General features: G+C 36.3%; 1 protein-coding gene across 10 annotated transcripts in view; it reads left to right on the top strand.

The window, feature by feature from the left end:
* Window positions 1–14,776, top strand: part of ANKRD17 (ankyrin repeat domain 17) — a 163,841-nt gene that overhangs the window by 18,041 nt on the left and 131,024 nt on the right. The window contains exon 1 of one of the 10 annotated variants that reach the window (XM_067736243.1): window positions 13,858–14,007. The exons of 8 other annotated variants lie outside the window; for them this stretch is intronic. In XM_067736243.1, coding sequence (XP_067592344.1) covers window positions 13,954–14,007 — 54 coding nt within the window. In that variant the 5' untranslated portion in view covers window positions 13,858–13,953. Of the gene's footprint in view, window positions 1–13,857; window positions 14,008–14,776 lie in introns of those variants that run through there. One more of the 10 variants, XM_067736244.1, reaches the window with a different exon arrangement.

The raw sequence follows: 14,776 nt of genomic DNA, 5'->3' as shown, positions 1-14,776 counted from the left end.
ATAAAAAACATGGGCTTGGTATTGCAGCTTTTTGTCTCCATGCATGAGCCAACTTCGTTTTGTTTCCCATGGAGCCCAGAAGAATAGCAAGGGGAGCCATTCATTGGCTTAGACAGCCTTGAATGTTAAGATTCATAAATCTTAATCAAATACTAAGGGCTTCTGACCTTACTACTAGAAGCAGAAGTTTCCCTGAAAATCTTAATTGAAGGGTCAGATTCCAGTTTCATTAAACCCCAGGCATGTGAATACTTGGCAATTTCTGTGCCTGACATAAAATTACATTCCATTATAAAATAACCCATTGCCTTTGTATTTGTTTTCCAATATTTCTCCTGGAAAAAAAACATTATATGGAAAAAGTTTAAAATCAAGTTGGGAAACTTTTGCATCCTGCTTTAATACTTTGTGACTTTGGGAAAATTACTGTTTAACCTCATTTTCTTCATCCATGTTGGGACTAATAATTTTTTCTAACAGAGTTTTTCTAAAGAATGGAGATAATCTCTATATCTAGTACACTGTCTTATATGTTGGAGGTATTCATTACTTAGTTTTTTTGTATTTAATTGTTAAATGTAATTCTTGAATGAAGTTGTCATTGTTCTTTTCCAGTCAGGAGCAGTTTTCTTTACCTTTTTTAGGTCATGGATTTTAGTTAGATTCTGATGAAAACTGTGGACCCCTTCTCCCTCATATGTACTTAAATATATACATACAGCATTTTGCAAATTTCAGGAGGCTAGAACTTTTGAGGCATAGGTCTATGAACCGTGAATTATTTACCTTAGGTGATGAGTACTGGATTTCATCTTTCATCCACTGAGGAGTTCAATGACCTTCTGTGCTTTTTATCACCTCTAAAATTAAAAAGTAAACAACCCCTTCCATACCTCTCCTCAAATAATCATATCAAAGCTAAAGAATTTTTCTTCCAGAAGTTGACACTATATAACCTTTCAGAGAGTTTTCTTTGGATATATAATAGATTAGAACATTTTAAATCACTACCAGTCTTTCTTCCTTTTTTCTTTGTGAAACCATTGGAATCTTGACTCAGAAAAAACTAGTTAAGAGATAATTGGTTTCTATATATGCTTTTCTTTCCCTAGAGGTATGAAGGATGTCTTAGGAAATGATAGGATGCACTTAATAAAGTTTATAGCTATTTCCTCATTCTGTGTTTAACACCAAACTATAAAGCTTTAATTTTATTTCTTCTGGCTTATTTTACAATTTTTGTCTTAACTTTTCTTTTAAATATGGTGCATTGAGTACATTCCTTTAACTTTCTTTCTTCCCAACATCCCACTTATATGGTTTAAAGATTGAACTAAACCACAGTTTTGAAAAGCAAGGGACAGATGTTATTACACTGGTCAAACTACCTTAAAGAGGAGTAAAAGGACTTCATTAGCTCTGTAGCTTTATATGTGCTCGGATGTGTGTGGGGAAGGAGGGAAGATCCATCTTTAGGAATGGATAAGTCCATATTTGAATAATATCATCAGTACTGGTTTTCTTTCAACATTTTAGTCTCTCTTTTCTTCTGTATTAGTTTTATTTTCAGCCAGGCAAAGATGGCTGCCAGAGGAGAGGGGGGATGGGATATTATTCTAGCCAGACCTGGGTCATATGGCCACCCCAGTGGTAGCTGGGAAGACTCACCTCCACCCAAATTACATGTAATATTTTCCCCACGGACAAGAGGGATTATATTACTAGAAAAAGGGACCGGGGAGAATGTGTGTTGAACAGTAAAATTGCAGTTGACAGTCCACTACAGGTACCATCAGAGGACAAGAAATTATGAAGAAGATAGGAAGTTCATGGGATTGGATTGACAGCAAAATCTCAAAGGAAACTGGAACTCAAGATACCAGAGGTAAGCTCAGGATTTCCTAGGGGAACCTCAGAAAGACTCCAAGCTTGGAGTCAACAAGTACAGAGAACAGTAGTGGGCAATTGGGTAATAATCAAGAATTTTAAAGAATTATTTTCCAAAGTGCTGCATTAGTTGGACCTCCTTCCTGCCCTTTCTCCAGTCTTAACAGCTCTGGTGGCAGTCATGCCTGCCCTCAGGCCAGAAGTCTAACTGTTCTCTTTTAAGAAAGTAGATTAGCAATTCAGTAGGACATCTGAGGTTTTGGAACCTGAGAGAGAAGCAGAGGCACTGAAGCATGCCTCTTCAGAGAATAGCAGTTTTGGCGGATCCCAGCAAGTTTAACTTCCTGTCTAGGTACCTTTCTGGGATACCTGCTTAAATAGTACTACCCTCCCATTTAAGGGAGACACCATTTGGGAAAACAAATTCGAACAACCTCAGAGAGAGCCAAAAATAATCTTTTTTATGCCAATATAAACAGACAGACAGTTGAGGAGAATAAAGATGGAAGAGGATTAAGATGAAAGAAAGAACAGCTGACCTCAGATAAAATTCAGAAGAAAGCTTCAAAGAAAAAAAAGTGTAATATGTATTTTACTAAGATTCAAGAACATGTTGCAATGATTAATCATAGTTTCATTGAAAAAGTGGCAGAGAACCAGGACAGATTTTGAAAATTATGAAGATAAATTTTAATGGATGGGTTAAATAACAATTTAGCATGAATCAAGACTGAGTTGTTGATTTGGAGCCAAAGAGGAGGAACTCTGTGTATGTGAAGCAAAAAAAAAAAAAGAAAGAAAAAAAATCTGGAAAAATTGAGAGAAAAAGAGTACGGAAAATACATCACAAAGTTTTCATATCTGTAAATATGAGTTTTAGAAGTAAAGAACAGGAAGGTGGAAAGGAGAAAAATATTGAAAGAAATCATTGAAGAAATATCATGAGCCAGAGAAAGATAATGAATTTCAGATTAAAGGAACCCATCTAATACCACACAGGATGAATGGAAAAAGACCTATATCTAGACACGTCTGGCAAAATTTCAGAACTCTAAGGATAAAAAGAAACTCCTCAGTTACTGCCAGAGACAGGGAATAAAAAATGGAAAATCAGGTCTTCCCTGGTGGCGCAGTGGTTGAGAGTCCACCTGCCAGTGCAGGGGACACGGGTTCGTGCCCCGGTCCGGGAGGATCCCACATGCCGCGGAGCAGCTGAGCCCGTGAGCCATGGCCGCTGAGCCTGCGCGTCCGGAGGCTGTGCTCTGCAACGGGAGAAGCCACAGCAGTGAGGGGCCCACGTACCGCAAAAAAAAAAAAAAGGAAAATCAAATAACTGAGTTCTTAGCAGCCGTGCTGAACGCTTGAAGATAGTGAAGCAGTATTTTCATCATTTGGGGGAAAATACTGAACTTAAATTTTTTATAGTTAACCACATTATTTATCATATGAGGACAAGTATATTTTTATATTTAGAAAAACTATGTACTTGATATGAAAATATTTGAGACACTATAATACAGTGGAAAATATAATCCAAGATAGAGGATATGGTGGTAGGGCAGTGTCGGGGGGAGGAAACTGGTAGCTACAGTGGCAGTCTTGGACCTTCAAAAAGAGCCAAAGAGAGGGCTTCCCTGGTGACGCAGTGGTTGAGAGTCCACCTGCCGGTGCAGTGGACATGGGTTCGTGCCCCGGTCCGGGAAGATCCCACATGCCGTGGAGCGGCTGGGCCCGCGAGTCACGGCCGCTGAGCCTGCGCGTCCGGAGCCTGTGCTCCGCAACGGGAGAGGCCACAACAGTGAGAGGCTCACACACCGCAAAAAAAAAAAAAAAAGAAAAAAAGAACCAAAGAGAGCTAGAAGAAAATTCAAGTGCTGCCACTCTTAGAAAACATGGACAATTCTATTTCAACCAGTAATGTCTAAATGATATAAAATTACATTCTCTTCAGTGATTAGTATTTACTTAGTCACATTATAAATGCAGTTAATTAATTTTTAGTTTTTAGACTCAACCTAGAAAATATATAAGATAGACTTGATTATAGTTATGGAATAGTTAAGGAGTATAGTTATAAACCTTTATAATATAAAAATAATATAACCTATAAAATTGCGAGATAGAGGGCAACAAAGGAAGGGTTAGTGCTCATTTCTTCAATGGACAGTCAATAGATAGCACATAAAAATTGGTAAATCAAGAAACAGAAGTAAAATGATGTTAAAGTTAAGCTTGTAACCGCACTGGAAGTCAGTTAACAGCGTTAACAGTGTATTGCCATTTTGTTTCAGGCCAGTAACAAAAAGATTTACTGTTCACCTTGTGCCTTTGTGGCCTTCGAATTTTTTAAAAATCGCACTTTCATGCATCATATTTATAATACTAAAAAGATTGCAGATGTGTTTCATTTATCTACCTAAATAATAATACTTTTATTTATAAAGTGCCATTCCAGGACCACATGGTTTTTAGAAATTCTGTGAGGTAGGTAGAAATGGAGGACATACAGAAATTAATTCCAAGAAATTGGAAAGTTGCATAGAATACAAATATGAATACTTTTATGTAAGATGCATAATTATTTCTTGACTGGCTTACACTCTTTATTTTGTATGTCAATTCCGGAGTCCTTTCCATGATTCTTTTTTTTTTTTTTTTAATTTTATTTATCTATGGCTGTGTTGGGTCTTCGTTTCTGTGCGAGGGCTTTCTCTAGCTGCGGCAAGTGGGGGCCACTCTTCATCACGGTGCGCGGGCCTCTCACTATCGCGGTCTCTCTTGTTGCGGAGCACAGGTTCCAGACGCGCAGGCTCAGTAATTGCGGCTCACGGGCCCAGTTGCTCCGTGGCATGTGGGATCTTCCCAGATCAGGGCTCGAACCCGTGTCCCCTGCATTGGCAGGCAGGTTCTCAACCACTGCGTCACCAGGGAAGCCCTTCCATGATTCTTTTAAAAAAAAAAGTTTGTTAAAAATTTGGATGTATGGGAAAATTCTGAGTCCTTCTTCCCACCAGTGCCTTTAAATAAGATGACATTTTCTCTGACATACTGAAGACTGGGATTAGAAGCCTGGTTTTTCCAGAAGAAGAAAGTCATGTGATCAAGGAGAGCTACAGCTACTGGCGGCAGGGTATATCTTCTGGAAAAACTGGAAGAAAAGATGGGAATAGAGATGGCCTTTTTTATCTTTCTGAAGATAGAGCTTATCTTATGTCCCTAGCTGGACAATATTTGTTGAATGAAAGAATTTATTTTGATGCCACTTCAACTTAAAGATAGGTTGGCATCCTGTTCCTACTGTACATAGGTAAAATGTTTTTTGAAAGCCTAATTTTAGGAGTGTTGCATCAGAAACGTCTTTTGGGAAGCACATTTCTAATTGTATGTTTGTCATATTTGATTTTAAAAATCATGAAATATTATGCTGTTATATGCATATAAGTACTGAAAGTGTAAACTGCCAAGACCCTAAGACCTAAGTACACTATCTATAATGATTCTACTTAAATTATACAGTTTTCTAGGCAAGCTGGAGTGCTTAAAAAGAAATCAAATTATGCAAATATATACCCTTAAAATAACTTATGAGAAATACTTTAAAAACTAAGCATTTTACTGGAAATTGTGGAATTTGTGTTAGAGAGAGATGGTTTACCTGAGCGTACAAAAACGAATATTAAAGTATAAAATTATATTTGGCAATTCAGTTATGCTTTTAAACATTTTGTAAGCTATTGGTTTTTCAGTGGCTACCCTTTAAAGAATATTAACTGCCTTCACTGAGAGACATTGGCATATGTGTTCTTGAAGAGGATGGGAATTCTCAAGTAATTGTAAATATAGTTGACTCTGTTAAGAAATTGATGAAAGAGCTATTGAATGATATGAATGTGGGTTAAATTTGGTTTCATAAAACATAGTAGTGATTTCATAAAACATGCTGGTGTTTATCTGTTACACACATAAAAGTTGTTATATGTTAACTTCTGTTTTCTTATCTGGTGTTAGTTTTTATTAGATTTGGTAGTAAAACTGAATATCTGAAATTTGTGGGGGAAGTTGAAAGTAATGGTAGTAACATTGCTTCTAACATAGCTGTGTTGTGAGATATCTTCATGATGACCAAAGAGTCACAGTTACATTGACTGAAATCAGTATTTCTTATATATATATATATATATATATATATATATATATATATATATATATATATATGGGGTTTGTGTTGGGATCTCTGGTCAGGATCAGATTAGTGGAAAAGGGACCCCATTTTGCAACTTTTGGCCTAGTTTTTTGAGGATATAGACAATTTAATGTAATACATTTCCTAGGAGATGGAATTATGAGTCTGAAAGAGTACTTGCAATAATTGCTTGCAGGCAAACCATTCCAGATTTGTTATGAATAGACTAGGCTAGAAACAGCAGAGTGGTAATTGGCATCATGAGAAACCAGACTGATTGGAGCTTGCTGCCAGCAACTCTAGGCCATCAAGCAACCAGAGAAGGAGTTGCGATTGCAAGGTTCCTTGGGTAGTTTTTGCATCCTGATTATTTTCCTTTGATGCCTTTGATACTGTCTTAAGTGACCTGGAGCTGTTTCTTGTGTCCCCTAGAGCAGGGGTCCCCAATTCCCGGGCTGTTAAGAACGCAGGCCGCACAGCAGGAGGTCAGTGGCGATGAAGCGGAGCTTCATCTGCCACTTCCCTTTACTCCCCATGGCTGGCATTACCGCCTGAACCATCCCCCCGCTCACCGCCAGGTCCTCGGAAAAATAGTCTTCCACGAAACCGGTCCCTGGTTCCAAAAAGATTGGGGACCGCTGCCCTAGAGTAGGACAGTCGTCCTTCCAGAAGGGTGGTAGAAATTGGTTAACTCAAAAAAATTGGCTTTGGACTTGTCTCTTGTTGTAATTTGCATTTTTATCCCCAGGCTCTCTACTCTCCCCACCACTGTGCTTGTGGGGTTGGGGTAGGGAGGTAGGCTCTGTGTGTGTGTGTGTGTGTGTGTGTGTGTGTGTGTGTGGTATATTTATTTTTGTTGGTAGATACTTGTTGCTTTGGAACAGAAGCAATTGAGAGCACTGTACTATCAGTAGATTTAGCCTATTTGAAACAAAACCAAAAAATGTTGAAGGAAGTTATTCCTATTATATATGTACTTGTTTATTTTTATTTGAAATGTTGTACAGACAAATTTGGGAGGTGAATGTTCTCCAAAAACAATAAAAATCTTGTCAATTTTGTATACATAGAACCTATTGTGAAATACTAGGAAAAGAATGAATTCATGGTGTGACCTAGCATCGGTAGAGACAACAAGTGCAAGTGTCCAGCAGGCACAACTGTAATTGCAGATGTGAAAGGAGGGAAAGCTGTTTTGTTTCTTACTTTGCTTAGTCTGTTACTTATATTTGGACAAGACTGTGGTTGTATTTAATTCTATACATGGGACACATCTGGATGAAATATTTGTTTAAATATAATAATACTTTCTGTACTGTTCTGAATGGAGTTTTGAGTTTTATTTATTAGTTAGATTAAAGAAAAATGGAAAGGGACTATATATCAGAGAAGATGAAAAAATCATTGAAGATTTTGATTTTAGACTTTGTTGAAAATCAGGATCAAGTTTTTCTAGATTATAGACTCTTGAAGGTGCAGTAACTATTTGTCATTCTATATCCATTGTGTAGTATAAAGCCTGTCACCTAGTAAGCACTCAGTAAATATTTGTATAAATGAATGATCAAAATAGTAATGATCTTTCAAAAGAAAGTTTACTAGGGCCTTTTTATAGCATTAGCCTTGAGAAAAATTTTATTTAAGCAATAAATATCCTTCCTCACATTTAGAATATACTAATGGATGGCCTTTTCATTATTTATATATTAGGTTATAATTTTATATATCCTTACTTAATCCTTTGTTACCTAAGCCTTTTAGGTGTTCCTCACACATCTAGAAGCCTGTCCAACTATTAACATTTATTTTGGAGGTTCTGGTGAAGTTTTAATCATTCTTATTTTTAAACATTATCATCAAAATTTGACCTGGGGGCTTCCCTGGTGGCGCAGTGGTTGAGAGTCCGCCTGCCAATGCAGGGGACGCAGGTTCGTGCCCCGGTCCGGGAAGATCCCACATGCCGCGGAGCGGCTGTGCCCGTGAGCCATGGCCGCTGGGCCTGCGTGTCCAGAGCCTGTGCTCCGCGACGGGAGAGGCCACAACAGTGAGAGGCCTGTGTACCGCAAAAAGAAAAAAAAAAAAAATTTGACCTGGGATACATGTCAAGAAACTGTGATAGAAGCTGTTTAGTGCTCTTTGTGTTAATAAAAACCTATCTTCTTCATCTTAGTTTGCGTTCGATTTTTTTTCCAAGAATGATGGAAGGATTACTTTAGAAATTTATGCTTTAGAAATGAATAGTTTGAAATAAATGTGGAAGGCAAACAAATGAATACCCAACAGTATTTTATTAATTTAGTTTAGTAAGAACATACCCAAAGAATTCTGGATCTTTATGATACTGAATTCCGGCAGAAACTTCACAACTTAAAGAGTCCATTAAACCTGGGTGGAATTTGTATTTAACCGAAGTAGATTTTCTAAAAGTGTCATTTGATTCACCATTCTTCTCTGTTCTCCAAGTACGTACATATAGACAGAATCTGCATTGTGGCTCCTTATTTTGTTTTTTGGGGTTTTTTTGTGGTAAATAAATTCTTAATCTGTCAGGGAATTAATGTATTTTTTTTGTTAAGGGAACAGAAGTTAGATGAGAGGAGATGTAATTTTCATTTGCATTTCCTTAAAAAGTGGAAATGATGAGGGAGTAAGGATAAATCTAGAATCATGTTTTAAAACATGCTTATTTCTGATCTGGGTTTCACTTAATAGACTTTGTATCATTAATACTTACTATTTGTAGGGAAGCAGGCAGTCTCATTCACTGTCAGAGTGTAAATTCAACCTTAGTGGGCAATTTGGTAACATAAAGTTTTAAATAAAGTTTTAAATACATGTACCCATCAAGAAATTTACAGTACAGTTATATTCAGGTATGTGCAGAGTATGTGTGCCCTTTTTTTGGGCATGTTCATTGCAGTATTGTGAAATGTTGAAGGAACACAAATGCCCACCAAAAGGGAACTGATTAAATAAATTATAGTACAGTTTTTTAGTGAAAATTTGAGCAACTATCACAATCAAAGAGAGAGATACATGTACTAATCTGAAACAGTTATGGAGTATTACATTTTTAAAATGGAGATGAAGAAAAGTATGTACAATATGCTTCCATTTGTATAAAAAATAATCTACACTAAGATAAGCTTTATATATGTAGGTTATTTCTGGAAGAATACACTAGTTGTGCTTTTAGGAGTTGGTGAGAGATAGGTTTACTTTTCCCTATGTTCTCTTTTATATAGGAATGTTTTCCATGTACATGTATTACTTTGCAGATAAAAACCATAGTTTTTTTTAAAAAAGAAAGTAATCTGTGGTGGTAATGAAAAGAATATTACTGTGCTACATTAGACATATATCGAGGGCTTCCCTAGTGGCACAGTGGTTAAGAATCCGCCTGCCAATGCAGGGGACATGGGTTCGAGCCCTGGTCCGGGAAGATCCCACATGCCACGGAGCAACTAAGCCCGTGCACCACAACTACTGAGTCTGCACTCTAGAGCCCGTGAGCCACAACTACTGAAGCCCACGTGCCTAGAGCCTGTGCCCATGCACCTCAACGAAGACCCAATGCAGCCAAAACTAAAAAAAATAAAATAAATAAGTTAAAAAAAAAAGACATATATCGAGAACCCCCAGTCATATTGTGGCATGATTTGGTTTAGGAGAAATACAAGGTAAATTCATGGTGATAGAGTTATTTTAATAATGTATATAGGGTATCAGAAATTTGACCATGTTTTGTTATCCTTTTAATTTAAATTCTGTTTAACTCTTTAATGTATGTATGTCACTTATGCTTGGTCCAGGCTATTTTACACTTCTGCTGAAATATAACTTACAGAGTAGAAAAGAGAAAAATAGAGATGTTATAAAGTAATGACTACATTTCACACATTTTGAGAGGTGAAGTTGGTTCAGATTTTGTTTTCCTAGTAGTTTGTTTTTATGTAGGCGGGTGAAATAATTATATTTATGCTGCAACCAATTATTTGTCCTTGTTTTGTTTGAAAATGTGGATTTTGATAAGTCTCGCCCTTCCCTAAATAGAAAAAAATATTTGATGGGAGCAGAACTTCTTTACAAGGAATATTTGATTGAAAAAAAAATGTTTTATGTGGAGGAACAAACATCAACAAAATGTTAAACCATACAAAATAGGGTTGCTTGCTTGTCAACATATTTCTCTGTGTGTGTGTGTGTGTGTGTGTGTGTGTGTGTGTGTGTGTGTGTGTGTGTTTGGTTTCTTTGCTCCTCGTTCAAAGAAATCAGTGCTGGTCCTAAATAAAATTGTAACTTTCAGAAGATTCCTTTATGCAGTCTTGGTATTTATTAAGCTTCTTCTGTCCTTTTCCCCCACTTTTTATGGGAGGCTTTTCTCTTCACTTTGGACATTTGAATCTTCTTATTGTAGTAAGTATTTTCCTTTATGATTTAAGTCACTTACATCTGTTAGTTTGTATTTGTTTGCGTAACTGTAAGTAGGTTATCATTTATGCTTTAATGCTTTTGCCATAGGTGAAAATTAAAGATTTTGAAATCCATTTTAGGCAAATGGGAAAACAGGTTTTTTTGCCTACAAATTGAGGTTGAACTAGAAGGAAAGTGGCTTACTATTAGGATGTAGGGTTTTATAGCAGATGTATATGAATCTCCTTTCACACACCCTTTTGCCCAAAGTATCCTATGCTGTGGCATAGGTCCTCATATTAACAAAAGAACCAGAAAATAAAATTAAGAATAAATAATTACTTTGCTGTATAACAAAGAATTACAGGGACTTCCCTAGTGGCACAGTGGTTAAGAATCCGCCTGCCAGTGCAGGGGATACGGGTTCAATCCCTGGTCTGTGAAGATCCCACATGCTGTGGAGCAGCGAAGCCCGTGCGCCACAACTACTGAGCCTGTGCTCTAGAGCCCGCGAGCCACAACTACTGAGTCTGCGTGCCACAACTACTGAAGCCCGTGTGCCTAGAGCCCGTGCTCCTCCACAAGAGAAGCCACGGCAGTGAGAAGCCCACCCACCACAATGAAGAGTAGCCCCCATCACTGCAACTAGAGAAAGCCCGCGCTCAACAACGAAAACCCAATGCAGCCAAAAATAAATAAATAAATATATTAAAAAAAAAAGAATTACAGAAATTCTCAAATATAGATTCTGTTTATATTCAACATTTCTAATATCTTATTTCAGTGACCTAAAGATAATAGTCACAGAACACATGTTCTTGTCATCAGAAATAATTCCTAGTGGTAGCAATAATTTAAAAGGGATTAGGATACAAATCTGGATATCAGATGATTCCTTTATTCATGCATTTGTTATTTAATCAACAAATACTTAAGTCCTTGCTCTATGCCAGAGACTGTGCTGGCCCTGGGTATACCTTGGCAAACAGAGCATTGCCTGCTTTCATCAAGCTTGTGATCCGTAAGGGAGAGACATGATAAATGATATATAAATATCTGTAATTCTGTAAGAAAGCCATAATCACATCTTTATTACTAAAAACTTAACAGTATATGTCAGAAAACATAAGGGAAGCACCGTATAATCCTACAACAGGAGGGAAGGAGACAGTGAATGGTTTGATTGACTTGAATCTTAGGGGGCCCGATTTCTTGTCAAAGTTGGAAAGCCTGTTCTTGGCTTATGGGAAATAAGAATGTATGAACATATGAGTTCCTTGAATTCAAATCTACCATTACTTGCTTCTGTTGGAAGAAGGTTTGAGAAACAGAAACTTCGTTGATGACTTCTCCTAATCTAAGGATGAAGCAGTTTATTTGAAGTATGGAACGGATTGAGCTGGAAGGAGGAAAATAGTAAGATCAGTTTTCTGGTTCTTCATAAGCTGTGTCTTAACAATGGACATTATTTTGTTTGAGAACCTCCAAATACCAGACACACTTATATATAAATGAAAGTGCTGTATATGGTCTGAGGGAAAACATTTTTAATATCATTTGTTTTCCATTAATTTCACACATCCTTTGAAGTCAGACCCTTCTGGGTTTGAATCTCAACTCTGCTATATAACTATGTACTGTCTGTGGCTTGATTTTCTCATTCGTAAAATGAGGGTCATATCATCTGGAGGAAGTACAGTAGATGGTTCAGAGGACAGACTCTGGAGTCAAGTACCTGGGTCCATATCTTAGCTTCTTAACTTAATTAGCTTAGTTGCGAGTAAGTTGGGGAAGTTGCTTAACTTCTGTGTACCTCAGTTTCCAGAATGGAGATAATAGTAGCTACCTTTCTTTTAGGATTATTGTGAGATTTAATGAGTTAATATATACAAGGCACTTAAAGTGGTGTATCACATATAGTAAGCACAAGGTAATTATTAATGTTATTATTTTGAATTATTATCACCTAGGGTATTGTGAGGGTTAAATAACATGTTTATTTGAAAAACAATGACTTGTATATTGCCTGACACAGTGAGGATGTCTCCTAAATATCAGAAACTGAGTAGTAGATACTTTATCTCATTTAATCTTCTCATAAACCTGTTTAGAAGAAATTTTATCTGTTTTGTTGACTGTACCCAGGACAGTTTCTGATATACAATAGAAAATCCATTGTTGAGTGAATGTTATCCCTTTTTACAGATAAATAAACTAAGGCCCAAGAGAATTACAAAATCTTTCTACTAAAACATGGCATCACTTTGAGGAGACATTACTGGAAAGGCCATTCATATCATCACTGAGATTTGACCATATGTGAATGGTCTTCCCTGTCGTTTTCCTTTCCTTTAAAAAATTCACTTTCTCTAGTTAGGTTAGGAAAATTTAGACTAGAAGAACTGTTCACCTTAGAGTTATAATTAGATTGGTTAACCTAATTGAGGGATCACTTCAAGTTCAGTTTGTATGGCACTCTCACAAGTACAGGGTTATTTTGTTAATACTGCAGAGCACAGAACATTGTTCCTCTCCCATTGCATTTTGTATATTATATATTATATAAGGAAGAAATTTGACAAAGTAAAAAATTTTACTAAAGTGAGGGTCAATTACAGTGATAAATATAAAATTAGCTCTACTGTTACTCACCCGCTTTATTTGCTATTAAATGATCCAGAAACAGTGTTTCTGAATTTCATTCATCTGAAATATTTTAGTCTCTTGTAGTATTTATGATAAGGTGGGGGGAGGCCATTTCTTTGGTTAGTAAATGAGGTTAAAGACATTCCTAGAAAATGCATATAACTGTGATGTGTTATGGTTTGCTTCAGTGATTGTAAATCTGTTGAATGTTAATCTCATTTCTCTTAGATATTTCCAAACAGATTAGTTTATAGAAAACCAGTTTACCATTAAAAAACTACATTAAATTATTACTTTCGGCACCCTCAAGTCAGCACCTGTAATATATGTGTTACATAATACATATGGCTGATGTAACAAATTCCTGATTTGGTATTACCTTGCATCCTTCTTTGCGTATTTAATACAGCCATTAATCTTACTACAAGGCTTTACTAAGGATAAATTGCTACGTAAACCACTTCAACCTCTTTTGTTCAACCAGGAAGCCAGACGTGTTTAAATAGGTTTTAAAAAAATGTTATTATTTCTTTTTTGAAATTTTAGAGTTTTAAAAATTTGAAATGGTAAAATAAGAGACTTTATTTTGCCTGTTGAAATTACTTGACAGAAGTTTGCTTTGGAATAGAGCTTCTGTATCTTTAAAAAATACACAGTGAGTCACCCCCTGCTCTTTTGGTAGATGCCTGGCTAGTGAACAGCTAAGCTGCTTTAGGCATGTAATAGAACATTCCATTTCCTGTTCCCTTGCTGACACAGAGGAGTGTTCCTGCTGGCAATGATCTAATCATAGTGCAGTAAGAAACATGGCAGTTTGATAAAACATGGTGGAGACAGCGGCTGAAATGGAAGCATATGTTCTAGAAGACATTCTTGAGGTAGGGCTAGGTTTGTAAATGAAATGAAAGTTGAAATCTGAACAAAGAAATCTTATCTGCCGGAATTATTTTACAGATGAATAGATTAGAGGAGAGAGCAAAGAGAGGCAGAGCATAAAAGCAAGATACGGTCAGACCTTATTCTGTGTGAGAATGTGCCAATCTAGTTCACATGATTACTAAAACCTTATTTTGTTTAAACCTAATGTTTTGTAAATTGTAGATATATGTTTGATAGGGGAAAAAAGAAAAAGAAAGGAAGGGCCTCGGACTTAATAAAAAGCCTTGTGCTGGTGGTGACCTTTAGATTAACTCATTAGAAGGTGGGGTCTGCAAAGCAGCTTTGAGTAGGTTTAGTATCATATGTCTTAGAATTCATTTACATATCTAAGCCCAAAACTCTGCTTGCAGTTAACTATTAAAAACAGCTGGTTATTTTAGTTTCTAGGGTAAAATTAAGCATATATATTAATCTAATTGCTTAATTTAGCTGGTACATTCTGCTTCTAGGTTTTTCATGTGACTTCATTATAAAATAAATTATTAAATTAAAAATTAAAAGACTGTAAAATTTAACTAATGCTTGAGAGCTCACAAAAATCTGCATTTTGAGTCATGAGAATTTTAAATTATGTTTTCTTTTTTTTCCTGTTTGTGTCAGTGTTATAGAACCTATTTGCGTATAAATCAGTTCAAGAAAATACATGTCAAAGTGAAACTATAATTGGTTTTGGCCTTGGATGTAATATACCATCAAATATTTGTATTT

Source organism: Pseudorca crassidens, chromosome 4 (assembly GCF_039906515.1).
Source record: "Pseudorca crassidens isolate mPseCra1 chromosome 4, mPseCra1.hap1, whole genome shotgun sequence".
NCBI classification, from domain to species: Eukaryota; Metazoa; Chordata; class Mammalia; order Artiodactyla; family Delphinidae; genus Pseudorca; species Pseudorca crassidens.
This window is presented reverse-complemented; position numbering and strand designations above follow the sequence as displayed.